Consider the following 27,310-nt stretch of genomic DNA (forward strand, 5'->3'; position numbering starts at 1 on the left):
AAATCAAGCGAATCCTGAGACAAAATATGGCTGTCTCTAATAATGCCTGTCACGTGCCTTTTACCGTAGTATAAAAAAAATCACTACAAAGCAATTTACATTTTCAATATTTTATATACATACGTATAAACCAATTTATTTTGAAATTAATTTTCATATATTGGTTTAGATTTTAAAATAATTATCGCCAACGCACACCTGCCAATTTAAATTTTTACAAAGGCGCGCTGGGCACGGCGTAATCTTTGCCAGGACCTTCTTAAAGCGGTGATCAGAGGAAAATTGCTGCTACGACTTAGAAAACAGAGAAAGAGAAGACTATTATTTGAGATTTCACCGGTTCCGTGTGATTTAATTTGTTGTTTTGAACCAGTCTTATTGTGTTAGGTTACCCCTCTATAGTGTGTGCTCCCTGAAATCACAGCGACAACTCTACCGGCTCACGATTTGGTGCTCGCTGGGTGGGCATTTATCCCCAGTCCCCCAGCTAGTTAGCTAGCTCAAAGTGCTAGGCTAGGCTAGCCAGCTAACTAACGTGATCAGCTCGGCCGTTAGCGACCGGCATTCCGCACAGCATTCAAACTGAGTAAGTTTGTCTTTTGCCAAAATTTGACTTGCAAGTCGGTTGTCTACACAACTTTTGTGCCACGAATTCGCCTTATGGTTAACTGTGTGGGACGCTACCATCGTTTGGCTAACCCTGTGTCAATCTCTTGGCTAACTAGTAGCGTTTATTTCCTAAAGCTGAAATGATGAGGAATGTTTTGTATTAAAATGTTTACATGTCTTTAACTCGCTGGATCCTTTCATTGCAGAACGGCTTCGTTTACAACTCAAATGCGATACCCAATTAGTAAATTGATGTAAGCGCTTTGTAATATAATGACCTGTCAGTTCTCAGCTGCTGTCAATTAAATTGCTAATTAGCCAGCAACAACCTGAGACTCTAGAGTTGTTTTTTAACTGCCCGGTGCAGGTAAGCTTCATGAGAGTTCAAGTTTTTCTTCACGGCAACTTTTCTGTAATCTTGTTTTCTCGTGCTGCCTAGTTTAAGATGGCAATACATCTGATATATTTTGCAGCAACAGAAGGAAGCAGGGTTTTTTTTGTTTTAATCTTCGGAACATGCGTCCTTTCATTTGAAGTAATTGGCCTTTAAGACTGTATTTAGTGGCCGTAGTCGAGTATAATTGACTTGTAAATGTTAACTTGTCATCCACAGGTGTAGAGTCATTGGTGGCTGAGACACTGTCTGCTCTGTCTGAAATCCATCATGGAGAAAGATGCCTGTGTAGAGCCTAAGAATGGTGACGCTGCTGTCGACCAGCCTAAGCCGGCAGCCACAGCTCCTTACAGATACACTAAGGTGACAAAATGCCAGCTGTGTCATTGTTTATCAAATTTAGATGTTGCTGTGAATTAAACTAGACTATCAATTTATTTGCAGGAGGAGCTTTTGGAAATCAAAGCGCTGCCAATCTCCAATGAAAGGCCTGAATGTCTCTCTGAGAAATATGACAGGTATGAATTTGTGTAAAAGTCACATTGGGTAATACTGGACAGGAGGTTATGCTTTTCAAATGAGAAAGCATGGGTGAATTCTAGTAAGGAAAAGTACTAGTATTTCTCTATGCTGTGAAATACTGATTTTTGGCACAGATCAACAGTTCTTCAATTGTATTTGTTGCTGGAACTGAAGTGTATGTGATCAAAAGTTACTTTGATTAAACAAGGTTAAGCAGAAGAGTTTCTATACAAATATGTTCACTGTCTTGAAACTAAAATTTGCATAAAGTTTGTAATAATCATTGACATAGTTTAACTGTCCAGAAGACTTGCTCCTGCTTTTTGGAATTCACATGCACTTCCAGCTTGTCTCTTGCTCGGAGCTTATTTAAATTCCTTGGGGTAATTCTTAAACAACAGTCAAAGATTTGTTCAGATGTCTGCTTGAGAAGCAAAACAAACGCTTGCACTAGAAGACTTGTATCTTTGTCCAATAGCTGTTGGAGCCAGGAACAGTAGCTATGACTATATGAGAAGTGGGCTCATTAAAGGGTGGGTCAAGCGGTTTTGGGTGGGGGGGTGGGGGGGTATTTTTAATCCTAAAAAAGACCTCTTTACCCCTTCAAAGCCTACTAGGAGTTGCCCTCGAAGATCTTTTCTGAACTGAGCAGTTTGTCATTATTTTTTAGATCTGCTTATGTTTGCATCCGTTAGTGAGGTAAGGTGTGAGAGTGGTCTCTGCCTAGGCAGCTACCCTTGCTAAAACCTGCAAACAATTTTAGTTGTCATCCAATCACATCTTTATTGATGGATACTGAGGTGTCAGAACTCGTCATTAAGTGTAATGTCTTTATGGGAGAGAGTTAATGAATGACTTCAGATTTTGAAGACATGTACTTAAAATGTGATTTGTCTCAACTGTTGGAAAAATTGTTTATAGTAGTCTGTCATCAGAGTTAAACACTGCTAGTGCAACAGTATCAATTAGTTTATTATTTTGAGGATCTGATTTTATTGCACCCTCTTTTTGGGTTGTATTCTGTGCTCACAGCATAAAGGTTGAAATGGATGGCCTGACCTGTGTATTGTATTTTTGCCCATGCCTATCTTTACTTTACTCATCACAGTAGTCTTGTAATACTCAAATATAAATGTTAAACTTTCAAGATGCAGGAATTGTATCTTTCATTGTTGCTCTTTATTTATTTTTTCCTAAACAGGATCCCAGTTGAGGCTGTAGTTGTCTCTTTATTTGAAATTTATGGGTGGCTTTTTTGTTTGTTTGTTTTAAACAGTGATGGTGTCTGGGACCCTGAGAAATGGCATGCCTCACTATATCCCACTTCAGAGCGAAGCTCACCTGTGGAAGGTTTTAAGAAGGACTACATGGATGACAGAGTTCCATTAAAACGAAGAATCCCAGGTAAATAATTACTGATGGTAGATGGTTATCCTTTCATCTTTGCGTTTCATAACAATGTTGTCTAGAAACTTAACTGTGCTCTGATCAATGAATGTTTAGGATTTTAGGTTCCAGTCTTGCACAAGATTTCTAAACTGCTGCAGTGGAATTGTTCATGTAGTCTATGTACTCCATAAAACAGTTGTTGTTGTTGTTATTATTATTATTATTATTATTATTATTTGGGGTGTGTGTTTCCCTCCCTGTTTTTTAGATCCCCGTGAGCGGTTAAAGGAGGATGACCTGGATGTAGTACTGAGCCCACAGCGACGTAGCTTTGGAGGTGGATGTCAGGGCAATGCTGCCCTTCATATCCGTCGCCCAATCAGCCCCTTGGAAAACAAAGAAAATGACACTCTACGTATGGGAGGGTCACGCAGAATTGGCAGTGGACGCATAATTGCTGCCCGTGCCTTTGAGAGAGAAGCTCGTGCAGAGAAGGAGCGTGAGAGAGACTTGAAGGATAAAAGATTCAGGGTTGGTGTTTGTCACTTTCAGTCAGTGCAAATGTCCTTGCTTTTAGTTTTAATGTAATATTGAATGCACTTACATTTTTTGCAACTTTATTTTACACGATACATTTTTAGTTCAAGGAAAATCTTTTTTTTTTTTTTTTAAACTGTCTAAAAACACAATTTTGTAAGACTTGAGCTAAATTTATAAAAGTGTTTCTGTGCAGTTACTCTTTAATTGTTCCATCCCATATTTCTAAATTGATATTGTTTGTCCCATGTAATCATTTGCAGAGAGATTTTGGTGACAAGCGTGTGTTTAGCGAAAGGAGGAGGAATGACTCGTATGCAGAAGACGAGCCAGAGTGGTTCACGGAGGGTCCCACCAGCCAGTCGGAGACAATTGAGCTTATTGGATTTGATGACAAAATCCTGGAAGATGATAAACGCAAATCTAAGCGTTCAAGGAAGCGGACAGAATCTTTGAAAGAAGGCATGTCAAGACATTGTTAGAAATACTGCCAACATTTTTAGGGACTATTGTATTTCTAGTAGTATTTGGAAAGTCAGTTCAGTAAGACTTCATGTTAAAATTGTGACTTGTATTTAATTTTATTGTCGCACATCTTGTATGCAGTAGTGGAATGTAATGGCGGACAGCCTGAGGAGCAAGATGTGGGTTTGCAGTCGACAGCTGATCAGGAAGTTCCCCACACTGATGTTCTGCCAGAGCCTTCAGCTGGTGACTTCGACTTCAATGAATTCTACAATCTAGAGAAGACCATGCCAGGACTGGCCTCTGTAAGTACTGGGGTGCACTCTGGTTTTGTTTGGCTTAGTGGTTTGAAGCTCACAGATGGGGTGTCATTAGTAACTTCTAAAATATCAGTGTGATTTATTTTTCCAGAAAAGCTTAACAGTAGAGGTTTTCATGTTTGCTCACCCCTGAACCAGACACAACTGTCAACTTAAAAACAAATTATACAATTAAGACTCTTACAAGCCTGATAGTTGTGGCTTTTTAAAAAAAATCGGAATTTCACAAATTGTGCATTTAGTCATATAAAACAAAGTATTGATACTTTGTATCAGTGCAAGATTACCTCTGCTGCACTAGCTTGACCTCACTGAATTTGGTCTTTGGTTGGTGAGTCATGTCACTGAATGGTGCACTATCAATATTCTGTTCTCTGGGCTTTTGCATGGGGTTAATGAGATGTTTAAAAGGCATCAACAATCCAAATTTATGCCCATCATTGTAGCTTGGATGCAGTTTCTAGTTTGAACTAGAAAAGCCCAACTGCAAACTACTTTTAGCATTTTTAGATTCTATGCTTTCTGGTAAATGAGAACAAGGTCAAACAGCAGTGCATTCAGTGACACTGCCCTCAGTCTTCTAGCACCTTTTTAGTGCTAAATCGATGGAAAGCGCTACAAACGTAAGTGGCACATTTGTTCTTGCACCCTTCAGTATGCAGATTTTTGTATCCTAGTCTGTCTCACAGGCCCCTATTTCTGTCTCACAGATGATAGAGGATGTTTTGGGAGAGGGCCCTGTGTCAGCTAGCCGCTTCAGCCAGTGGTTCTCTAGTAACCAGAGTCCATGCAGCCGGTCCAGCAGCTTGAGGTCAACTCCTCATGAAGAGTTGGAGAAACTTGCTGGTAAGTGATTTGATTTCTTGATCACTGAGTCAAATCTATTTTCTGTAAAAGCAGTTGTAGGGCTGTGCCATATCACATCATCTGTGATAAGACAAGTCTTTACATGACGTCTGATGTTAACACAGTAAAACAAGGGTATGAAGGTATGCAAGGAGAAGGTGCTAACAGGTGGGGATGTGAAACCCCTGTGTTAAACAAATGACTTGCTGGAGCGTTCACTAGTTGCACTCTGTATGACTCTTTATGACAGGAAGCACGAATGGTGGTTGGAAACTACTAATGTGGCTACATGGTGGAAAAAGCTGAGCTTAAAGCAGCTAATTTTAAAAGCCATTACCCATGTTACAACAGCCTGGGTTTAGAAAAAACATAAAATAAAATAAAAAAATTTCAATATCAATTTTGTGTGACACTATTTACAGATTCCTGAAGCGCTAAAAGGCTGTTAAGTCATGATTAAAATTTCTAGGAAGAAACATGACCTAAGCTGCTTTAGTGCTTACATTTCACTTATGCTGTGTCTTTTGTATATTTTGCTTTGTCACTAGATATATCTACTCTTATTAATCCTAAACTGGGGAAATTGACTAGTTACAGTAGCACAAAGGCCAAAGAAAAGCTGAATTGTTCATATTAGAAAAATATTAAAAAGAAAAATGAAGAATAACAAAAGATAAAAAGCAGATGTTGAATAACTATAAAAGAGTAATTTGTATGTACAAATGGTATTATATAAAACTAAAAGACACCAGTTTTTATATATTCACAGTGCAGCAGGAATGATAAAACGGGTTGGGTTTTTGGGGTTTTTTTTTTTTTTTTTGGTTGTTTTTTGTTTTTTAAAGCATGTGTTTATTCTTGTGCATATTGCACAGTCTGTCAAAATGGACCTGTGATAGCACTCGGATAAGGATAGAAAATGCCCTTCATTTTGTTTGTACTAATAAATGCTGCTATCTGCGAGCTGCAGGCATTGATTAAACATTGAGTATTCTTCTCCCACTATCAGAAATGAAAGATTTCCTTGAAATATCATTTTGAGCCTATATTGCCCACCTCAAGCAGTTCTTGTTTAATCATCAGGATAGCTTGCACGATTTAAAGAAATCTTGGAAACATACCCTTGACATTTGCACCCCACTTTTGGGATGTATTATCAAAATCCTGACCTGCTGCTATTGCATCATATGTGATGCTATTTGAGTACAAACAAAGATTACGCTCCCGAAATGATCTGGATTGCTGTTAAATATCCTAAATCTTGTTCCCCTTCTGATTCTCTGAAGGGCTTGAGCCACGTTGCACGTCCCCCAGCCGAGGCAATGCCTCGTATTTTGCACCTATTCAGTCTTCTGAATGCAAGGAGAAGGTGGACATCCTGGAGCTGCTGCATAAGGCCAAAGTAGACCTGAAACCTCTGCTTTCTACACTCTCTGCCAATAAGGCTCGGCTTCGGGACAGCAGTGAGTGTCTGTTTACTAAACCATTTCCACAGCTGAGCTCTACTCGGTGTCACGTGGATTAAAAGTCTACCTTTTCTGTTCCTAACCACACACACCCTGTTACCAACTTTTTTTTTTCTTTTTTTTTTTTTTTTATATATCCATGGAGTGACAGTCACAGTTCAGCAGGCTCATGCATTTGTCTTTAAGTAGGTATGGCAAAAGAATGCCAAAAACAAGCAAGTGCTGAATGCCATGGTGCACACGTCGATGATCCTTGACAATAGCTAGATGAACTCAGAAGATTTCAGCAGTTAGCTATCATGTTTTTCAAAAATGGGTATATGTAGAGAGAAGCTGAATTTCAGGCTTTTGAGTTTTAACATTCAGCTGCACCTGTCTGCAGTAATAAACTGAAAGCTGTTTCAGGATACTGTGGAGTTTAATTTATAATTTAACACAATTTATAATTTAATAAATCCATTCAATGAAATGGTAATTTGCTTTTTAACACTGAGCTCTGATACATGAAGCTTGAATTTTGTTGTATAATGTGTTCCCAGCTAATTCTGGAGTTGTACTCTCATTGGAGGAGGTGGAGGGAGAAATGAAGGGAATGAGGCTAGACTCGGAACCACAGATGCGAAAGGTGCCACCTGCCGAGAGAGGAAATGGAACGCCCTTCATGGCTGAACATTTAGAAGAGGCTTTAACTGGCGGGTTGAGTGCCCGTCCGCGCTCACGTGACACAGACATGTCAGCCTTTAATAAACTGGTCAGCAGCATGAAGGCAAGTGGAACTCTGCCACCTCACCCCAAAACCAACACAAACACTGTAAGTATTTCTACATATTTATAATTTTCTTTGCTCCAAGTCAACACTTTATACGTGTCAACTTGGAGCATTGTGCATGTTGCAGTAAAACAGGTGAACTCGGGCCCTGTTCAATGCATCCTGCAAGCTTAAGAAACCACCACCCCCCCTCCTTTTTTTTTTTTTTTTTTTTTTTTTTTTTTTTAAATTAGGCTAGAAAATGATGGGCATAAATTTGCTTAACTGTTGAGGTTGTAGCTTGTATACCTTTTTTTGCAGTACAATGTCATCTGTAAACTGTCCTTTGTGCAAGTTGGTGAAGAAATGAAAAGTAATAGCTTCTTGAATTGGGCAAAAGAATTGTCAGAATATATCATGGAACATGAATCTAACAGCGTTACTCACTTGCAGAATGGACGCTTTGACTTGGAATTGCATGCACACGTCTGTCTTGTTCAGTTGACTTTTTCCTCCCTGGCGGTAACTTGACTAAGGCCGATTTGTTTGCAGTTCAGAATGTAGAGTAGCAGACTGGTTACTTTATTCTACTTTGATTTACCCCAATTTTCCTCCCTCCTGTACAAAGCAGCAAACTGCAGATCAAGCTGTAGTGACACTGCCTGATGCCCAAGTACCTGCACAGCAACAAAAAAATATATTCCAGGTGGGTATGGTTGCTGTTCTGAGGATAATGACGTGTTCCTACAATCAGTCAGGGCTAGATGTAGACTATTCACATTAAATCTATCAAATCATAAAGTAAATGAGAAGTTATTGAAAAAAATGTTTTCTCTCTAAAGGAGCTCTTGGGAGTTCGTAGTGGCTCCCCAACGCAGTTTGGCAATCTGCTGAGCAGCGCTGAGGCCCCAGTGACTTCTGCACCTCTACGTGGCCTACTACACAAGGGCCCTTCACCCCCTCTCTTTCCACAGAGGGCTCCCTCACCTGAATACTTCAATAGTCGGTTGCAACCCCCTGCAGGTAAGCTTACTGAGGAGTGCCATGGAACTAGGAAGAATGATGGCATGCATTTCTTTAAATTGGATTAGCCCATAAATTGGTCAATAAACAGTTCTTCATCCTCTCCTACCTCAAGGATTTCCTGTTGGTCCTCAGCCCATGCTACCAGAACAGTTTGCTGAGATACACAGGTCAATCAGTCCTGGATCTGCTGCACAGCAACAGGTTACTGAGATGAGATTTCATGCGGTTTCTTTGGTTCATATGTAAATGGATAAATATGCTTTCAGTAAACTACTGTTTAAGTATTATAATGTATATGTTGTGATACATGTTGCTTGTAATAGTCATATTGATAGTATCATCATCATGGACTAAAAATTACATTTATACATACGTAGGCCTTTGAGCTAAAACTTTGACTTTTGATGAGTTGGGTCTACCTTGTCTTTCCAGATGAGGGCGCTCTCTATTCCTATTAACCAAGCAGACTTGGAAGCGCTGGCATTCCAGCAGGATCTTGCTCTCCATGTCCACCACCAATTCCAATCTGGTTACAAACAGCCACAAGACAAGTCTTTCCGAAATAGGTTTGTTTTTGCTTTAATTGTGTTTAAATACCACCTAGTATTGAGACTTAAAATAGTTATATCAGTCAATTTCAACAAATTGAGTGACATGCACTTTAATGTCTTATTGACTGCTTTTTACAAAACAAATACTTCCTTTATAAACAAAGCTGAAGAATATATTGCCACATATTAAACCAGTATAATGTATGTGTCAAAGGATGAAAAATGTTGGTTGGAATTTTGTAAGGCTGAGTGAGTGTTTGTTTTTGTTTTGGTTTTTTTTTTGTCCAGACCACAGCGTGTTAATCGTTCCCCTGGACCAGGCTCTCAGCCTGCTGGAAGAAACTCTCCAGGAAGTACTGTCACCAGTATGGTAAGCATAAACGTAACTCTGCAAACTTTTTTTCTTCCCAGTGTTGTTTTTAAAGTCGTTTTGACTTATTTCTAATTCATGCACCTGTTGTTATTGCTAGTATTAACTTCTTTCCTTTCTTCCTCCCCTGCTTTTGTCAGTTGTCCCCTTCATTTACACCCACATCTGTGATCCGCAAAATGTATGCAACAAAAGAGAAGAGCAAAGATGAACCTTCAAATCGCCCAGAGACCAAGGACGACTCGGCAGCACATTCTCACGATGGTGCAGTATTAATCTATCGTATTTTCCAGACTATAAGGTGCACTTAAAATCCTTCAATTTCCTCAAAAATCGACATATAATCCAGTGCACCTTATGTATGAATTCTGGCTGTGCTTACTTGCCTCGAACCAATTTTATGTGGTACACAGCGCTCAAAACTGTCAAATGTTTTAGTACGACTTTGGTAAGCTACGAAGCCGCACCGCTTGATGGATTGTCGGAGCGTTACGGCTACCATAGTCAGGAGCCTCACAGAGTAATCTGGGTCCAAAACTCAGTCCTCTTTAGGTCCGAAACACTGGGGCATCACTGAGAGTTAAAAACTGTCTACATTCTTTCACCTTTTATAAAATGATCAGTGTTGGTGCTTTACCAGGTGTAACAATTAAGTTTAACATCCAGGCATCCATGAAAACAGAAATTTAATAGAGTTAGAAGTTAGCAGGAAGTTTCCACCTAAACATGATATAACATGTTCTGACTGAGGGATTTCTGAAAAAATTAAAACGTACAGCTCTGCTGTCACTTCCAGCACAAATGAAGACAGAAAACTAAACAGCAGTGGTGTTTGTAGGGTTACTGAAGTTGGGCTAGCTGGTATATAATGAAGTGATCGCTAGCGACACAGCTATGTTAGCATGACATAAACACAGTAAAGCTGGAGGATGAATGCTAACTTTTTTCCACTCAATAAAAGTTAACGTGAGGGTTCCCGATGGTTGGGGACAAATGGAATCGCATGACAGGATGCTGTAAATTTCTGCCAGGAGAACAACTGAGATAATCCATCCACAATACGAGGTCAGTCATTAATATACTGCAACAACATGGGAATAGAGCAGCTGCTAGAGAATTCAATATTAATGAATCAATGGTACGGAAGTGGAGGAAGCAAGAAGAATGAGTTGAGTAAAATTTGACTTATCTGGCTGTTTTGTTTTGCTTAGTGCACCTTATAATCTGGTGCCCCCTATGGTACAAAAAATACGGTACCCACAACTAGTTTGATATTTAACTTTCACTTGCATACCTGTGAGTGAACACATACCCTGTAACACTGAGATCTCGGTTGTATGATTACAGGCAGCAGCTCCCCAAATCTATACCTGGAAGCAGTGGATGGTAATGTAGCTCAGTCAGGGGGAGTAAAGACCAGCTCACAGACGTTGTCTAGCAAAGAACAAGAGCGCCTCAGGCCTGGCTCTACTGGACACCATACACCCGCCGTGGTACCTCCAGGACCATCCTCATCTTTCCCTCGTCCTGTCTACCCAGTACAGCTGCTATCCCACGTACCTATGGTGCGCCCTCCTCCCCAGCTCCACCCTGTGGTGCAACGTATGCTGGCGCAGGGTATCCAGCCCCAGCAGTTAGGACCTGCTCTTGTGCAAGCAGGTTGCTGGCTTTCTTTCCTTCTCTTTTTTTTTTTTTTTTGTGTATCCTTTTGCTTTATAAAAACACTAAAAACTGTATTAAAGTCTTTTTGTAACTAACTGAACATTAAACCTAATTGTTTCTGATCTTTAATTGTACTCTCAAGGTATATTTCCGCCACATGACCTTGCACAACTTCAAGGCTTGCCTCCTGCCCTGCTCGGACAACCACTGTACCCACTAAGTGCAACTGGGCATCCACTTCTACCTCCCAGAGCCAGTACTCAAATGCAGTTAGCAGCAATGCAACAACAACTTCAACAACAGCAACGACCAAGTGAGTGGAGGAAAATTTCAAATATTCAAATTCAGTGGGACTATGTGGCTATGGCAGAATTATCCTCACAAATGTTATTAAAATGCGGTGCATTTAATTGTCTTGTTTGAAGACTTGTCGATTGAATACTTTTGTCTTGTTTTGCAGTACATCCCAGTGTCCCTGGCACTCAGTCACAGAGCCAAGGCCCCCACCGGACGAATGGCTCCCAGCGACATGGCGGCAGCCCCCCTCTAGGCCTCGCCAAGTGGTTTGGATCAGATGTACTAGAACAGCCACTCCCCTCTATGCCAGCCAAGGTCATAAGTGTAGATGAATTAGAGTTCCGGCCATAAGAAAATAAACACTGTGCTGGAATTTTTTTGGTTTTTTTTGTTTTGTTTTTTTCCCCCCCTCTTTGCCCATCTCCACTTCTTGTTTACTGTGAAAATGTGAACATTAATTTGAAAGTGCACAGAACAGGACGATGTAACTAAGCCATGCTTTAACTTCAGTATTGAAGTTACTGCTTTTGAAGAGGCAAGTGATGGAGATCCGTTTTGCCAGCTGAGTGAATATATATTTTTTGTACGAGACTGCACCGTAAATAATGTATAGGCCCAATTGTACAGACCATGGGAAAAAATCTTATTCTCAGTGTATATAGATAAGGTGTTTTTTGTTTTTGTTTTGTTACCCCCCCCCCTCTTTTCTTAGTAAAGGGGAGCTGTACCAATCTTGCAGTTCGACTGAAAACTGCGACAAAGTCAGCAAAAGCTAGTAGCATTCCTTTGTCGCGTCGCAGCCACCCAATCTCGCATCACCTGAATCATACTGAGAGGGTCACACGGTGAAAAATGTTGGCATAATTTTAGCGCATAAATCTTCCCTTTCATGGCATAGATAGTGGCCCTTTCCTGTAGATGTGGAGCATTAAAGATGCCTCTGAGGGATGCAGCAAGCTGTTTGTGCCTTTGTGGGGTTTTTTTCTTTTCTTCTTTGAACTGTATCCTCTCCAATCCTACTGGTCACTAATGGGGGCAGCGCTGCTCGCAGTCATTTTTTTGAGGGTGGTTGGGATTCAGTTTGTGTGCTATTAAGTTATAAAAAGCACAAATAGAATTAATAAATAAAATCTTGAGTAAACATTTTTTGTATTTCCTCTTTAATGCAATTAAATTTTTTACGTGGTTGAATGCTTACACCTGCCACTAAGAGTTCAGTTGTAAAACTTTCCACACTAACAAGACACATGGTTGCAGTAACTTGTACTTTTGTGAAACAGAAAATAATTGTTTTATTTTGAGTTTAATTCAGAAGCAGTACTTCACAGTGGTCTGAGATGTTTGTTTTTGTTCACCTTAACTTGGTTAAGGGTTACGAACTCGGAATTCAAACACAATCTCAGTACAAACTGTTTAGAAATTTCTAAACTGTTCAAAGTTGAAACTTTTTAAAGGTAAACTTTGGATTGCAAAATATTGTATTTACGAGATCTCCTTGAATGTTCGGTGTAAATCTGATCTTTAATTATGAGAAACTAATGAGGTTGCTTTTTTTAAATTTATTTTATCCTGAGTACTTGTGAAATATTTAAGGTGGTGGTGTGTGGATTGATTGTTGCACTTAATCTTTGTGGGTATATACACCTAAACATTTTATTGGGTACATTTATTCAGCTGCTGTCTGATTAGATACTGGTTTCAATCACATGGCAACACCCTAATGTGTTTGCACATGTAGATGTAATCAAGAGTTTAAATGGAGCATCAGATTGGGGTTGAACTTTGAACATGTCATGCTAAATGGGCTGCACTGAACATTTCAGAAACTGCTGATCTACTTGGGTCTTCTTACACAAGTATTCTTCCTGATGATGTCCATCCCTTTATAGACCACTGTGTACCAGTGCTCTGATGGCCGCTTCCAGCAGGATGATATACACAAAGCTCATTCTCAAACTTTACACCAGAATCACTGCCATGTTACTCTAATGGACTCCAGTCACCAGCTCCAACATCATGGATGTCCATCTGCAGCAACTATGTAACTACGTGTTGCATGGTGACCCCAAATCTTTGTTTCCTGCACCTTGTTGAGTCTGTTATGAAGAATTATGGCTATTCTGCAAGTAAAAGGGGTCCAATCTGGCTCTAGCAAAGTGTAACTATTGAAGTTGCCCAGTGAGTTGTGGTAAATAGAATTGTCATTTCAGAGGGGAATAGCACGAAATCAATTCTAAAATGTCAAATTCCTTCACGGTAGAGGTAAGAGTTTCAAGATTTTCCTTTAATGCCTCGTCAGTTTTATCAGAGCTTTGGCTCTACCTCCAAAATCAAATGCGGATTGGGTTCCGCTTCCATAAACAACCTAAACATGTGAAGCCTGCAGTGTTTGGTGTCAGCAGATGTGTGGACAACCTCAGTAATTTAGTGATTTTTCCCACTTGAGGAATAGTAACTGAAGTCTTCCCCCCCCCCCCCTTCTAGCTAAATTATTGCTACAGATCATCAGTGGAGATGTATATTTAATGAGTACAGTTGTATTGCCTTGTGCAGCTCGACCCTTACCTGAAGTGACTGGTGCAGCATTGTGCTCTGCATGTGTTTTGAATAGGCTCACAGACAGCGCTCATAAAGAGTGACGGAAGGAGGGAGGGGGGGTTGTGGTTGGCTGGTTGGGGGAGGGGTTTTTACAGACAGCAGGCAGGAAGAGACCTGCGTGCAAACATAAGGCATGAAGAAATGAAAGACCCCTGCAGTGCCGGAGTACTGCTGCTCTAAGAGAGCGCCGATACCACCAGAGGAAAAAAAAAAAATACACATTCACTGTCAAAGCACTGATATCGATATATATTTTTTTATTATTACAAAACGAGCGACCCCCACCCTGAAGAAAGCAGGGTCAAAGTTCACAGGAAGCTGGGGGGCTGCCATTTTTCCCTGCTGCTGCTACTGCTAGCCTTTAACGTTAGATGCTAAAACGACGGGAGGGGCGGCTGGTTTTGGATTTTGTAGCTAGCTGCTTTCGGTTGATCGAAATCCCCACGCATAATCTGCCATTTCTCCGACCTTTGTCGCCAACAACCATTGTTATTGGATGAATTCGGCATGGAGAAAGTAGCAGAGCCGTCTTGGACTTCTTCGTACACCTACCAGGTGAGCAAGCACAGTGCGGAGATGCTACACAACCTCAACATTCAGAGGAAAGATGGAGGCAGGTTCTGCGATGTGATCCTGCGCGTCGGCGAGGAAAGCTTTCCTGCCCATAAAGCAGTGTTAGCCGCCTGCAGTGAGTACTTCGAGTCGGTCTTCAGCCGTCAGACTGAGGGCGACGGCGACGCCAAGGAGCTGGAGATGCATACGATCAGCCCGAAAGTTTTTAAAGACATCCTGGACTTCGCGTACACGTCTAGGATCGTGGTCCGACTGGAGTGTTTCCCGGAGTTGATGACAGCTGCCAAGTTTCTTTTGATGCGCTCGGTTATTGAAATATGTCAGGAGGTTATCAAACAGTCCAACGTACAAATCCTCGTCCCGACCTCTCGGGGAGGAGATGCCAGTCTGTTCCAGGCCACGGGGGCCACGGAGCTCGGTTTCCCGGTGGCTCACCAGGGTCTGGTAAACGGAACGGGAATGCTGGTGAACGGTCAGAGCTTTGCTAACAGCATGCAGATGCATGTGGACGGAGGAGGTGAAGACGCCGCCGCCGCGATTCTGGAGGACGGCGGCGAGTCGTCGGTGCCGATGTTGGAGCCCGTCGAGGGACTGCCAGTCTCCCCATCCGCGGAAATAACGGGGAACGCGTTTCCTCACGACGCTGGCTCCCCGGGGTCGAAACGGTGCAGGGGGAGACCAAAGAAAGCTGGCGGAGCCGTGGAGGCTGTTCACTTTAACAACAGCCCCCAGAAAGACAACGGACTGTTTCCCTGTGGGACCTGTGGCAAAGCTTTCACCGAGGCTTCCCGCTTGAAGAACCACGAAGCGCAGCACGGAGCCTCCAGCGGGGCTGTAAACAACCTCAGCGACAGCCTGTCAGCCCCGGCCGGGATTTCTCTTCTATCTCAGCCCGGGCTGCTGGAAAACGGCGTGCAGTTACACGGAGGCCTCGCCTTGGACAACGGCCGCAAGAGAGAGAGGACCAGGCGGCACGTCGGCTGTGACATTTGCGGGAAAGTGTTCCGCGACGTGTACCACCTGAACCGACACAAGCTCTCCCACTCCGGGGAGAAGCCATACGCCTGCCATGTGTGCGGGCTCCGGTTCAAACGCAAGGACAGGATGTCGTACCATGTGCGCTCCCACGACGGCTCAGTTGGCAAACCCTATGTGTGCCAAAGCTGCGGTAAAGGGTTTTCAAGGTGAGTTGAATGAGGTGTATAAATAATAATAATAATTGGTCAAACTCTGTTAGGAGTTGTAAAAAAAACAAAACAAAAACCACACACAGTGCTGTTACTGGGTCTTAATGCCCTAAATTTCCAGATCATCCCAGACAGAAGTGTGCTTTGTTGTTCCTTAATTTAATTAAAGGTACATGTGTGAATCAGCACATGTAATTTAGTCCATTATGTGACGGTATCAAGTGAGTACTTCTATATTTAACAGTCAAAGCAGCTTTAGAGATGCACAGACGCCACCATCATTCCAACAGCTCGGATAAAGGATCTTGTCCATAGTTTCTAACTACTGCCGTGCAGCCATGCATGCACCTTTCATATAACATTTTCACTACTTTACCTCCCACTATGAGTCCTGCCACAGCTGTCAAATTCAGGATAACCAGTGTAAGTAATCATTAAAGTATCACCACTGTGTTTTGTTTTCAGATACACAAACCAGTTGAAGGTTGGGATTTAGCTCACTGCCTCCACCTACTGCTTTGGAGGTTAATGTTTCTGACATGATGAAGAAAGCAGCAGTTTTTTTTTTTTCTCCACAAATTTTCCAGAAATCTTTTGTTTGTTTGTGTGTCTCAGCACAGGTATGACTGAAGAGTTCTTACTGGCCGCCTTTGTGAAGACATACTTTTATGTTTTCTCTTAAGCTACTTTGGTTTCAGGATGGTGAGCGTACAGGGTCACCGGTCTGGCTTCCTAGAGCCCTTCAATAGAACAGTGACACTGTTAATGTTATTAGTAAACCCTCTGTTGAGGAAAAGGCTACTTTACCTTCAGCCTTGATTTGATTATTTTGTTTTTAAAACAAAAGAGTCTCTTAAGGACTCCTTTATTATATTAATGTCATACAGCTCACCTGTACCTCGTTGCCAGCTTGCACACTGTGGGAGGACAGCTCTCTGAGACATGAATGAATGAATCTAATTAATTTGAGTAGCTTCCCTCTCGTGATTGATTCTCATGCCAGTGAGAAAGTAATATAATACTAATATACAGAGTTCCACACAGGTTAACAGGGAGTTCTGATATCAGGCATATCAGTTCATGATGCACAGACTTTAATTTGCACTGTTTCCTTTCAGACCAGACCACCTGAATGGACATATCAAACAAGTACATACAACAGAGAGACCCCACAAGTGCCAGGTAGGATCAATATGTCTATCTTGTGAATAGCCACATCGAATGAGTTTCTTTTTTTTTTTCCTACTGTGAGAGGCATTAGCTCAGTGATTTCTGTCTTTCAGATTTGTAATGCCTCTTTTGCTACAAGAGATCGCCTCCGCTCTCACCTTGCATGCCACGAGGACAAAATCCCCTGCAAAGTTTGCGGCAAGTTCCTGCGAGCTGCCTACATGACAGACCATCTCAAGAAACACAGTGAAGGAACTCATAACTACTGTGGCATTTGCAACAAAGGTAATTCCTTCAAAAAACAAAACAGCATTGTACTCAGTTTCGAAATCTGAAACCTCTCTACCCCCTATCTTGATCAATATCCAGAGGGTGCTGACGTCCTGGATGTTCACAATATACAGACTGATATTATTTGGAAATTTGGTAACTGTGCTTTTAGGAAAAATAAGACAGTCTAGAGCAGGGGTGCCCAATCCCAGTCTTCGAGAGCTACAATCCTGCAGCTTTTAGATGCATCCCTACTCCAACACAGCTGAATCAAATGGTTTGATTACCTCTTCAGCGTGCCATCAAGTTTGGCAAAGGCCTGATAACAAGCCATTCATTTGATTCAGGTGTGTCGGAACAAGGATGCATCTAAAAGCTGCAGGACGGTAGCTCTCGAGGACTGGGATTGGGCACCCCTGGTCTAGAGTCTAGAGTTATGGTTGGCGTACTGCCTTGTGATCTTGTGATATTTAAAAGTAAGATTTTGATTATATAAGATAGATTTTAGTTGGTTTTTTCTTTGGTTTTTTTTGTTGGTTGCTCTAGCTTGTGGATTGAAGTTGAATAACATAATCTGGCAGGGAATCTGTTTGTGAAGATTAACTTCACTACATGGATGTAAAATTACATCTCAATTTTTTTCTCTGTTGATTATCCATAAAATCTGCTGTGATCTTCATCTGAATCACAGTCATAGACAGAGCAATCTGATTTACAAACAAGCCTGACCAATTTATTGGTGGTCCAATGTTATCAGCCAGTATCAGCATTTATAACAGTGAATAAATGGAAATAAGAAGACAAGTGGGGATAAACATCCATCAATTGTTCCTCCATTACTCTGAATATTCCCTGATAACAACAGCAGCAATTATAACTGTTGGGCAAAATCTGTTTGTCCAAAAAAAGAAGGAATATCAGCCAGCATAGTGGAATATCAGATTTTTAAATTGCCAAATATCTCTGTCTGTCCTAAAAATCCTATATTGGCGAGGCTTCAGTAATCACACACAGCCCAGAGGTGTGTACTGTAATTCGAGTTAAGTAAGCGAGTTTTTCTTATCGTTAGCTAGATTGAAAAACCTAAAACCTGATCTCAGACTTGGGGGGGGTTTCAGAACAGTGCTGATCAACTTTCTGCTTCAGGCTGTGTGCTCGTATAAGAGGGTGTTTGATGCGTCATTTCATATCAGTCGACGCTGTCAGATAAACGGGTGATAAAGAATATAAAAAAGTTTGGAAGTCCTCTCTGCTGCAAATGAGGGAATTTGGCAATGCTGCCAGAAAATGTTTGATCTGTTTGATCTTATTTAAGCGGTCCGTGCGCTCTCAGCGATGCAGTTCATTTCTAATGTGACAGCAGCACAGAACTGGTGTGAAACTAGACTCAACACACTTAAATATTAAAGACTACTCTGTGCATTCACGCCTCATACTTTTTCACAGCCTGATGTGAGGTGTGGCCAGATCAAAACAAAGTAGATTTTATCACTTGATTATTCCTGGTGATTAAGAGCCTGTGACTAAATTAGTCAACTGGTCAGTCTGTGTTTTATTAGCTGCGGTTCCAGTATTGTAAAACTGACTTGGCAGCTGGTTGGGGACCGAACATAAAAGGCATGTTTTCATATTTTCGACATGTCCAACTGAATGCATGCAAAGTCCTGCAACAATGGTGACACATACAGTTTGGGATGCTGTAACTTCACGGCTTCCTTTAGTGGTATTAGTCATGTGCAGCTCAACATGTTGCATGTATGAAACGCATTTCTTCAGCAGATGGTGTGTGTGTGTCACACTTGGAGCATATTTGTTTAAATAAAAGAAATGACAAAAAAGTTACTCTTGCAGTCGATTTTAAATTAAAACTCTGAACATAACCTTCTCCTGATCAGGTGTTCAATCTCCCTTCGTGAAGTCAGGTGTTCCAGTTATTGTGGACATCACATCAGCAGCACGTAAAAATCACAACTGTCTTAATAATCATTTCAGTTATCCTGGAAATTGCTGAGGGTTCAGATTTTAGTTTTTTGCAATTGCATGTCTGAACATTGAATTTCGTATGGTGCTTACAGTCTCAGTCATACATATTGAAGGTTTCTTCACGCGTCTGATTTTTGCATCTTTAGGCCATTACAGAGAGTGGAACAGGCCTGTAGTAATCATGCAGGTTAGACTCCTCTGGCTGACCTGATTATTTACTGTTCTGACGTGTGTCTTCAGTACTGTTGAAAATTTATTGGAGAAATCTAATTATATTTAGACTGATTTCAGTGTGTTTTTAAAAGGAGTGATTCCATCTGTAATAACTGTGATCCATGGGAAAAGCCCTCTCTCCTCCCAGGGGCTTAGTTTTACTGTAGTATTATTATGTTGTCTTTATCTTTACAAGTCCAGACAATACAAAAAACTGTTTGAAGCTCTGTTGTTTGACATTGTCGAGCAGTACAATTCTCAGTTCACCACACATCCAGAAATGAGTCATGGAGTGGGAGCAAACTCGAACAGCACACCTTTGTTTCAGGACACCTCTCTCACAGGCGGGGATGTCAGTGTGTCAAGCAACTTCCTTCTTCTTTGTTCCTTTGGTCCCAGGTTTCTCCACCGCATCCTACCTTAAGGTGCATATAAAGACACACCATGGTTCTCCACTGCCCCCCTCTGCCACAATGCACACCTTCCCTGAGCCAAGGGGGGAACTGCAGATGCACAACGGCAACCCTTACCACATGGGACGCCAGTGCTCAGTGGAAGGCAAGCAGCCGCCCGCCCCATCCCAAACTTTCATGTTTCTGGCTTTCATTTGTTCTGCGGCCGTTTATTTATTTATTTATTTTTTGGGCAGGGGGGGAGAAACATGCTGCTGCATCTCTGTATATGTTAACACACGCATACATCAGCTCCTGCTTCCAAGCTTTTCGCTGAAACATTTACTATTGCACCTTCATTTGTCAAGTATTGCACGTCTCTGTGACGACAGTTGCTGTAATTATTCTCTAACTGTGACACCCTTTTTGTTTTGTTTTTTTTGTTTTAAATGATATCCAGGTTAATTAGGCATGCGGTCAGTTTCAGTGTTACATAAAAGCTGGAAATGCCAGTGAGCTCAGGCCAGCTTCGTGACTCATGCCAAAGGTCGGGGTGGTAGGGCTGCGGGAAACTATTGTCACACCTTAGACCGTTAAATCTGTTTGGTAGTTGAAGAACTAATTTATCTTTTAACATCCTGGACTCATCTCAAAGCTTAGGCTTTATTTCTAACGTGATGTGTACGTACGACTATTCTTTTAAACCCTGATTCGTTTTGAAAACTGCCTACATATTCCTGTTGCCACTTGGAATAACTGAAGATGTATCCTTTTTTTTTTTTTTTTTGTAATTCTTAAGCTGACCTTTTTTTTTTTTTTTTTTTTTTTTTTTTTTTTACTCTCAACCATGTTAGCAGGTCTCATACTAATTCATATTTCTTTTATTTGTACACGTGTGTCTGTCCAGCATGCCCATGGCCGTATGGTTAACAGTGTCTGTATCTGCTTGGCTGGTTCATCCACTGTTGTTGGGCTATGCACAGTGTTGCATGATCGTCCTAACGTGTGCTCCATTTGCCCTGGATTCATTGAAATTTTCATAGTTGTGCCATTTCTGTTGGAGAAACTGTGAGCCGAACCCACAAGTGGTTAAATGTAATATCAAAGAAAATGCTGTCTTCTGTTGATTTACAATTTAATGACTTGGGCTTTTAAAATAATGGATTACATTAACAACTACACATAATATGTCAGTGGAAACATCAATAGGGTTCTAAAATTCACACCTTTCACCTGTCATGGGTGCAAATTAAGCATGAGAATTCCAAGAACCACTGCAGGATGCTTTGAAATTATATGTGGCATTTGTAAAATTAAGTGTTAAGTATTAAGCAGTCACAATTATAATAGCAACTTCAAACTATCTTTTCAGAAAATGCATACCTGTTAGTCAAAGAGCTATTAGAAAAGCACTATTACTACACTATATATTAAGCTCTGATACTAAAAAAGGGAAAATGATGTTCTTACTTCAAAAAAATAACATTTTCCAGCAATATATGTCATAAACTTGCAGCACTATATTTACTATATTTCATTAAAAGAAGCTTTCCATATATATATATCGGAAAAGTTGTTCACCGTTATTGATTATATATCTGTGATTGGACAATATTAACTGATAATATTGGTCAGGATCTAGTTTGGGGGGATAGCTGGTCTTCTTTTTTTTTTAAACTTCTAAACCTTATAAAGGAAAGTGAGTTTCTGTTGAAATGACACAAAAAAAGCACATTAACACGTTTAACACATATTTTATGTTAAACTTGTTTTACCTCATAAGTCACATACAGCCAGTTTGATCTTTAAGTGTACTGGACCAGCAAAACTCTCCTTTCTGTCGGTGTAAAGACATTTTAAGCAATTAGATATTAACATATAATAAGGAGAAGTGCAGTTTCGACTGTAGGTCTGTTTTTCTGCTTGCTAAATGTGTAAAATTAAAGAACAAGTTCTGTTAGGTATTTGCCCAGACTGTCCTATATTTATAATATATTTATAAACAAAGATTTTTTTTTATTTTTTTTTTAAACAACAACCCCCCCCCCCCCCAAGAAATTTCTATAATACATAGTAGGAGGACATGACCTTTTCAGTTTCTCTAGTTCTTCACTACTTTAGTATAGAATGAATGCGGGAAGTTTTTATCAGTAGAAAAGGCTGTAAAACATAAATACACTTATACAGACATTTACCGACACCACTGAAAAGCACACGTCCCTTTTTTTCTACTTCTTTTTTGTTCTTTTATCTGTAACCTTCACTTCTTGTCACAGGACTAGTGAGACATGTGAACGTTACACTTCTCTCCCGGGGGGGGGTCGGTCATTGTGACGAGATACAGCTGGATTCGCAGGTGCATCTGATGATATTAATTGCTGGCTCCGTTCTTTAGCTGTTTTAGTGAGCCAGCATGTGCAATCGAAGGATCCCGTGTAGTTTTTTTAATTGCACCTGTATTTAACAAATCAAGTTTCAGCAAGGATTATAATGAAATGGCACACAGTTTGATTAAAGTAGTCAGGCAGCCAGGGATTTATTGTTTGTTGACTGTGAGCCAAGGAAAAGGTTAATTCATTCATCACTGACAGCTTTAGTGAAGGGATTCACTCAGCATGGGCTCATTTGCAGTACTGTACATGTCTAGTATACTGTGTACAAACAGCATTAACACTAGTGATGAAGTAAAGGTATTTTTGTCCATATGGTTTCCACCGGCCTGTTATATCTGTCCCTCCCCCTTCCTTTCTCCCTGGCTGGGTGCTGTGTAGACCTGTGCGCCAGTCGCCAGCTGCTTCTCACCTCGTCTGAGGCAGAGGGGCGCTTTCATGGGCTCTCTGGACACCCAGTTCTTCCCCAGCCTGGCCATTCAACCCTCTGCTTGCAGCCTGAGCTGCTCATGGGGAAGCCAGGTGGGGCTCCATATTTCTGGGAGTGTCGCTCTGGCGGGGTGCCTGGCTTCCCCGTCCATGGGCCTGTCACAGGTCAGTACAGTCCAGCAGGAGGGTGGGTGGGGGCATGGTGCTAGCATGGCCTACTGGTTGGATGAGCACAGCAGAATTCTCAGTGGACACTGGGCAAATGGACTGAGCTAGATGACTGTGTAGTTAAATGCTGTAGCCACATTTTGGAAAGAACTGTATTTAATTATTGATGTCTTTCAGTCATCGTATCTGGTTCTGCCCGTGCTTGGTGCTTTCTCATGTGACCCCCGAAGTTTACATTTTATTTCTTTTCAGGTGCCAGCCAACAAATGGATTAAAGATGTTTTTTGAGAAAGCCTAAAGCCTAATTCATGCCTCTCTTTTTCTCCCATTTGTTTTTTTTCACCCCCCTCTTTTGCCTCGCCTCCCTCTTCATTTCCATGCTGTATCTACCTCAGACGGGCAGGAAAACGCTGGTAAATGTCCTCACCTGGAATCGGAAGAATCAGATCCTTCATTTGGGGATTTGTCCAACAGTGAAGAGCTTAAATCTCCACACAAAACCGACGGACCAGAACTCGAGATGCCCTCTTTGCCCTGCAATGGCGCCTCTGCGGGGGCTTTGGTCTCTCCAGAGGCATCTAAAGCCAAGATGGACCCTGAGAAGAAATTTATCTGCGGGATCTGTGGTCAGGCTTTCCGCACCAAGTCCTACCTCAACAAGCACCAGCACAGAGTTCACAAAGCCCAGAAGGTCCAGGGCGTTTCGGGGTCCAGCTTGAGTGATATAACACCTTCCCTGACCTCTCCCTTCTCCCCTCAACAAAACATGTCTCTGCTCGAGTCCTTTGGCTTTCAGATAGTTCAATCAGCTTTTGCCTCTTCACTGGTGGACGCTGAGGTCGGTCAAAGTGGAATTGACTTTGGAGGAAAGTGACTTTTTTTGCTTGAGGCTTTACAAGTTGCAGGAAAGCCACCTTTTCTTAGGACAAAGCTGGGTTGCCCACAGAAGATACTCTGTATTTGGGAATATCTTTGCCTCAAGACTACTTTCTTTTTCTTTTTTGTCATGTTGCTCTATGTGTATCCAATATTTTTGTGAAAGACTGCCATATAATTCCTACCTTTTCTACTTTTCCAGATTATGTATGTGTCTGGCATTTTGCATTTTGCTTTATAAAGAAATTACATGAAGGCTTTATTTCCTTTAACTGCTAGGGATGTGTCAAAGTTCTGGGGGTTCTTTTGGGGGTTTTTTTAAAGCCCTTTTCAGACACTGATTGTATTTATCAGTTTGTTAAAGTGATGGCAATCAGACAATTCAGACATGGGTCACTTTAACATTAATGTTCCTATGACAGAGAGCCATTTGGTGTAAAGACTCAGCCCGCCGTTTCCCGTAAGTAGATTTTTGTGCTTGTGGCATTAAGTATTGCTGTTATTGACTAATTAACTAATTAACCACACTTCTTATTAGAAGCAAGGTCTCTCTTGTGGAATTCATGATGGATAAACGCTCGTAGGTCTGACCTAATGAGTTTGGTAATTGTTAAAGAAAAGTGACCAAGACATTCAGTCAAAGGAGCGGATGTCTGAAAAGGGCTTTCAGCTTTTATATATGATTTACCAATCACAGTTAAATCACCATTTCTGAGATGAATTCTGTACTGCATCGTTAAAACGTAAAGTAATCTTTGTCCTTTTGCTCACTTCACCTACTCTGGTGTACTTGGTTAATAGACCCATGACCATCACAGTGAATTTTTAATGCTTTATATCCTTACGCTCCCCTGAAGTCTTTAAACAGATGTCTTTACCTCAGAGCAACAAGAGGGCTAAATTCTGTATTTATTACCTTATTTACTACCTTTCAGAGAAGACTTTTTTCTTTTTTTTTTCTTAAGTAAAGAGATCTAATTTGGCTTAAAGTTTGCTAGCAGGGCTTTTTTAATCTGTTAAATGCTAAAGAAGAAATATTAATAACAGGCTTGATGTGCGTTTCATTCTGTTTCTTTTTCTTTTTTTGCTTCCAGTGTGTCAAGTGTCAGTTCTTATGCCAGTGAGTAGGACTGGTAGGTGTTAGGAAGCACTTAAAAAGCCCTTTGTTATGTGTTGGGTTGAATTATTTGTGAAATGTTCATTTAAGGAGAGGGAAGCCATTTATTGTTGTGACCTTCACAGTGTACGTGAATGCTTTTCCAATGAGATTTTTTTTTTTCTTTTTCTTTTTAACATATTTGGATGCAAAATCTGTCTTGAATCGTCATGAGCTTGTTAGCATTGAGCTTTGTTTTCCTGCTACACGGACAGCGTTTCCCAGTCTTGTTTTTTAGGTGTTTAATCAGTTGTGTAAATGAAACAGGGACCAAGGTCAGGTATATTTTCGGTATATATTTTGAGAAATGTAGATTATATTTTATTAACTTATTAATGCCCTCAATTTTGTGTAGTTCTTTTTTTTCCCCCCCTTTCATTGTGTGAAAACAAAAATCTTGTGATTTGCTCAGTTTGACTATTTTCACTCTAAATTATATTAAATATAGATGCGTGTTTGTTATGTGTGTGTTGTGCAACAGACATCGAGAGGGTTTGAGGAAAGATTTGCAATGTGATCCACCAACCTGTGAGTCAGCAGAATATATTTGGCTTTCTTTAATGTGTCATTGTTTCATTTCGTGTTACTCTTCTCCCTCCCATTAGATTGCTATTGCTGTGTTGTTGCCGCCGCGTGCTGCGCTTGCCATAATGGTCACAGAGTACCTGTCTGGGTGTCTCACTGTGTTTATTCACAGACATTCCTCTGAATACTGCTGTTTCTTTTCATGTGTGCTTATAAGGTAGGCAGAAAAAGTCCTTTTACAGTGTCTTGAAGCACACCGCAACATCTTCAGTGTGGCTGACAGTTAAAGACCTGAAGAATTGGTGTTTTGAAGCTGAAACCAGCCGGTGCTTTGAATTTATATAAAACTCATGTAACCCATGTATCTGCAGATGTAATTCACTTTATTGATTAAATCACCGACAAACACAAATCCCAGTTTTCCACAGTCATGATGTTCTTTCATCCCGATTTGTTGTAGTGGTGGTGAATCAGAAAACACCGGCAGATGACATTGAAACATTTGTGGAAAGGGATCTGCTCTTTTTAATGGTTTAAATTTAACGATTTAGTGTCATGTGGACCTCATTTTCCATTGGTTGGTGTTTTGTTTTTGTGCTTTAAAAAGTGTATCATGATGCAAATCAGGCTGGGTCCAGCAGCAAACTGTGTGTGTGTGTTTCTCTGTTAACAAAAACAGAGTGTATAATTGTGTGTGACTTTCTGTTTGATCTGTTTCCTGCTTTCTGCTTAATTATTATTTGTGGGTAATTGAGTCTGTTAAATTCAGTACATTCCCTTATTATTTATAGTTATATTGTGATTGTAACAAGTGTATATACCTTCCATATACACCTTTATAAATATATATAAATATATATATAGATATATAAAAGAACCAACCAATATGATTAGTGTTTGTAAGTGGTGGTCCTGTACATAAAAATTTTATTTTATTTTTTTCGTTGGTTTTGTTTGTTTTTCCTTGTCTGTTTTTGTGGAGGGATTTTAAGTTATGGCCATTTGAAGGGTAAACTGCATGTTCTGGCATGCGAGCCGAGGTGGGGACTGAATGTCGATCACTGGTTGGTGGCAGTAGTCGTTTCACTGCTCACTCTGCTCCGGTAGCGCACACGCTGCCAGCTGACCTTTTTTGATTTTCCTTTTTTGATCCACTCTGCACTAGTATTTACTCCTTGAAAGGTAATAAGGGTTGTGTTGTCATAATTATTATTTGAAGACAAGTGTAAAATGCTGTAAGGATGTAATTCAGCTTTTCTTTTTTTGTAGTTGGTTTGTTTTTTCCTCCCCCACAGGGATGTATAATTTGTTTCATTTATGTTGGTACTCCAGTGTAAAACATGACGTATTATTTCGGCCTGAGTGTTTTTGCTTTGTGCTTTTTGTCTGTTGCGAAGTGCCTTCCAAATACTGATTGTGCACAGCAGTGGATTAAAAAAAAAAAAAGGTCCTCTTTTCTATAGGTTAATTATTGTACAGAGTGACTCGCATTGACACTTTTGTATAAAAACACAAATGTACAATATGTTCACTTGGTATTTTATCATCGTACACGATTGCTCTTAAAACATGTGAGCTACATGTTTTGTTATAACGTCTTTGGACATATTTCAATATAAGCTTACTTTTCTATAGATATTTGTTTTTGTACTCTGTTATTGAGTCTCATCTCTTGTCTTGGTACAGAGGTGAGCAACAAATAAATTGCAACTTAAGCCCCCCCAACTGTTGTCTTGTTATTACTCATACTTGGTCTTTTGCAGCTTTAGTCCAGTTCCTTACAGTTTTTTGTGTGCATTTAGAGATGCTTTTCTGCAGATCATGAGCAGTTGTTTGAGTTACCGTTTCCTTCCTATCAGTTTGAAGCAGTCTGGCCCTTCTCCTCTAACCTCTGGCATCAACGAGGCATTTTCACCCAGAGAACTGCTGCTCACTGGATATTACTTTTCCACCATTCTCTAAAAAAACCCTAGAGATGGTTGTGGGTGTGAGGAAAATCCCACCAAATCGGCTGTTTCCAAAATACTCAGTGGTGTGTTCAAAGTCACTAAAATTGCCTTACCCCCCCGCATTTCTGATACTCAGTTTGAACAGGTCATTTTGAGCATGCTTACCTGAACTGAGTTGCTACAATGTGATAGGTTGATTTGTTATTTGACCAGGGGTACCTAATAAAGT

General features: G+C 40.7%; 2 protein-coding genes across 11 annotated transcripts; both read left to right on the forward strand.

Moving 5' to 3' along the window:
- Positions 1-226: 226 nt before the first annotated feature.
- On the forward strand, positions 227-12,345 carry eif4enif1 (eukaryotic translation initiation factor 4E nuclear import factor 1). 7 transcript variants are annotated; one of them, XM_013273257.2, is made up of 19 exons: positions 227-586; positions 1,223-1,366; positions 1,448-1,521; positions 2,802-2,929; positions 3,183-3,445; positions 3,715-3,913; positions 4,058-4,221; positions 4,947-5,082; positions 6,369-6,545; positions 7,088-7,359; positions 7,925-8,002; positions 8,139-8,319; positions 8,435-8,523; positions 8,755-8,888; positions 9,162-9,243; positions 9,384-9,507; positions 10,591-10,902; positions 11,048-11,218; positions 11,366-12,345. In XM_013273257.2, exons 2-19 carry the CDS (start codon positions 1,274-1,276, stop codon positions 11,551-11,553), a joined length of 2,865 nt encoding a protein of 954 aa, XP_013128711.1. In that variant the 5' UTR covers positions 227-586; positions 1,223-1,273; the 3' UTR covers positions 11,554-12,345. The 7 variants fall into 7 exon arrangements, with proteins under 7 accessions (XP_013128711.1, XP_013128714.1, XP_013128715.1 ...); XM_013273260.2 differs by having other exon boundaries at positions 7,928-8,002; XM_013273261.2 differs by having other exon boundaries at positions 7,088-7,314.
- Positions 12,346-13,957: 1,612 nt separating this feature from the next.
- On the forward strand, positions 13,958-26,853 carry patz1 (POZ/BTB and AT hook containing zinc finger 1). Of its 4 annotated transcripts, XM_013273256.3 has the most exons (6): positions 13,958-15,557; positions 16,679-16,742; positions 16,844-17,015; positions 19,596-19,754; positions 22,360-22,572; positions 22,971-26,853. In XM_013273256.3, the coding sequence occupies exons 1-6, from the start codon at positions 14,308-14,310 to the stop codon at positions 23,447-23,449; spliced, it is 2,337 nt and encodes a 778-aa protein (XP_013128710.1). In that variant the 5' UTR covers positions 13,958-14,307; the 3' UTR covers positions 23,450-26,853. The 4 variants fall into 4 exon arrangements, with proteins under 4 accessions (XP_013128710.1, XP_005453627.1, XP_019214739.1 ...); XM_005453570.4 differs by lacking the exon at positions 19,596-19,754 and having other exon boundaries at positions 13,959-15,557; XM_019359194.2 differs by lacking the exon at positions 22,360-22,572 and having other exon boundaries at positions 13,960-15,557.
- The last annotated feature ends 457 nt before the right edge of the window (positions 26,854-27,310 follow it).

This window comes from Oreochromis niloticus, linkage group LG5, assembly GCF_001858045.2.
Source record: "Oreochromis niloticus isolate F11D_XX linkage group LG5, O_niloticus_UMD_NMBU, whole genome shotgun sequence".
In the NCBI taxonomy this organism is placed as follows: Eukaryota; Metazoa; Chordata; class Actinopteri; order Cichliformes; family Cichlidae; genus Oreochromis; species Oreochromis niloticus.

What these genes read in the sequence shown, in the direction of transcription:
- eif4enif1 (XM_013273257.2), top strand. Translation starts at nt 1,274, where the DNA reads ATGGAGAAAGATGCCTGTGTAGAGCCTAAGAATGGTGACGCTGCTGTC. An exon ending in ATTAAAACGAAGAATCCCAG is followed by an intron (nt 2,930 to 3,182) that starts GTAAATAATTAC and finishes CCTGTTTTTTAG; the next exon opens with ATCCCCGTGAGCGGTTAAAG. An exon ending in ACCTGCTCTTGTGCAAGCAG is followed by an intron (nt 10,903 to 11,047) that starts GTTGCTGGCTTT and finishes TGTACTCTCAAG; the next exon opens with GTATATTTCCGCCACATGAC.
- patz1 (XM_013273256.3), top strand. Translation starts at nt 14,308, where the DNA reads ATGGAGAAAGTAGCAGAGCCGTCTTGGACTTCTTCGTACACCTACCAG. An exon ending in TGCGGTAAAGGGTTTTCAAG is followed by an intron (nt 15,558 to 16,678) that starts GTGAGTTGAATG and finishes GTTTCCTTTCAG; the next exon opens with ACCAGACCACCTGAATGGAC. An exon ending in ACGCCAGTGCTCAGTGGAAG is followed by an intron (nt 19,755 to 22,359) that starts GCAAGCAGCCGC and finishes GGTGCTGTGTAG; the next exon opens with ACCTGTGCGCCAGTCGCCAG.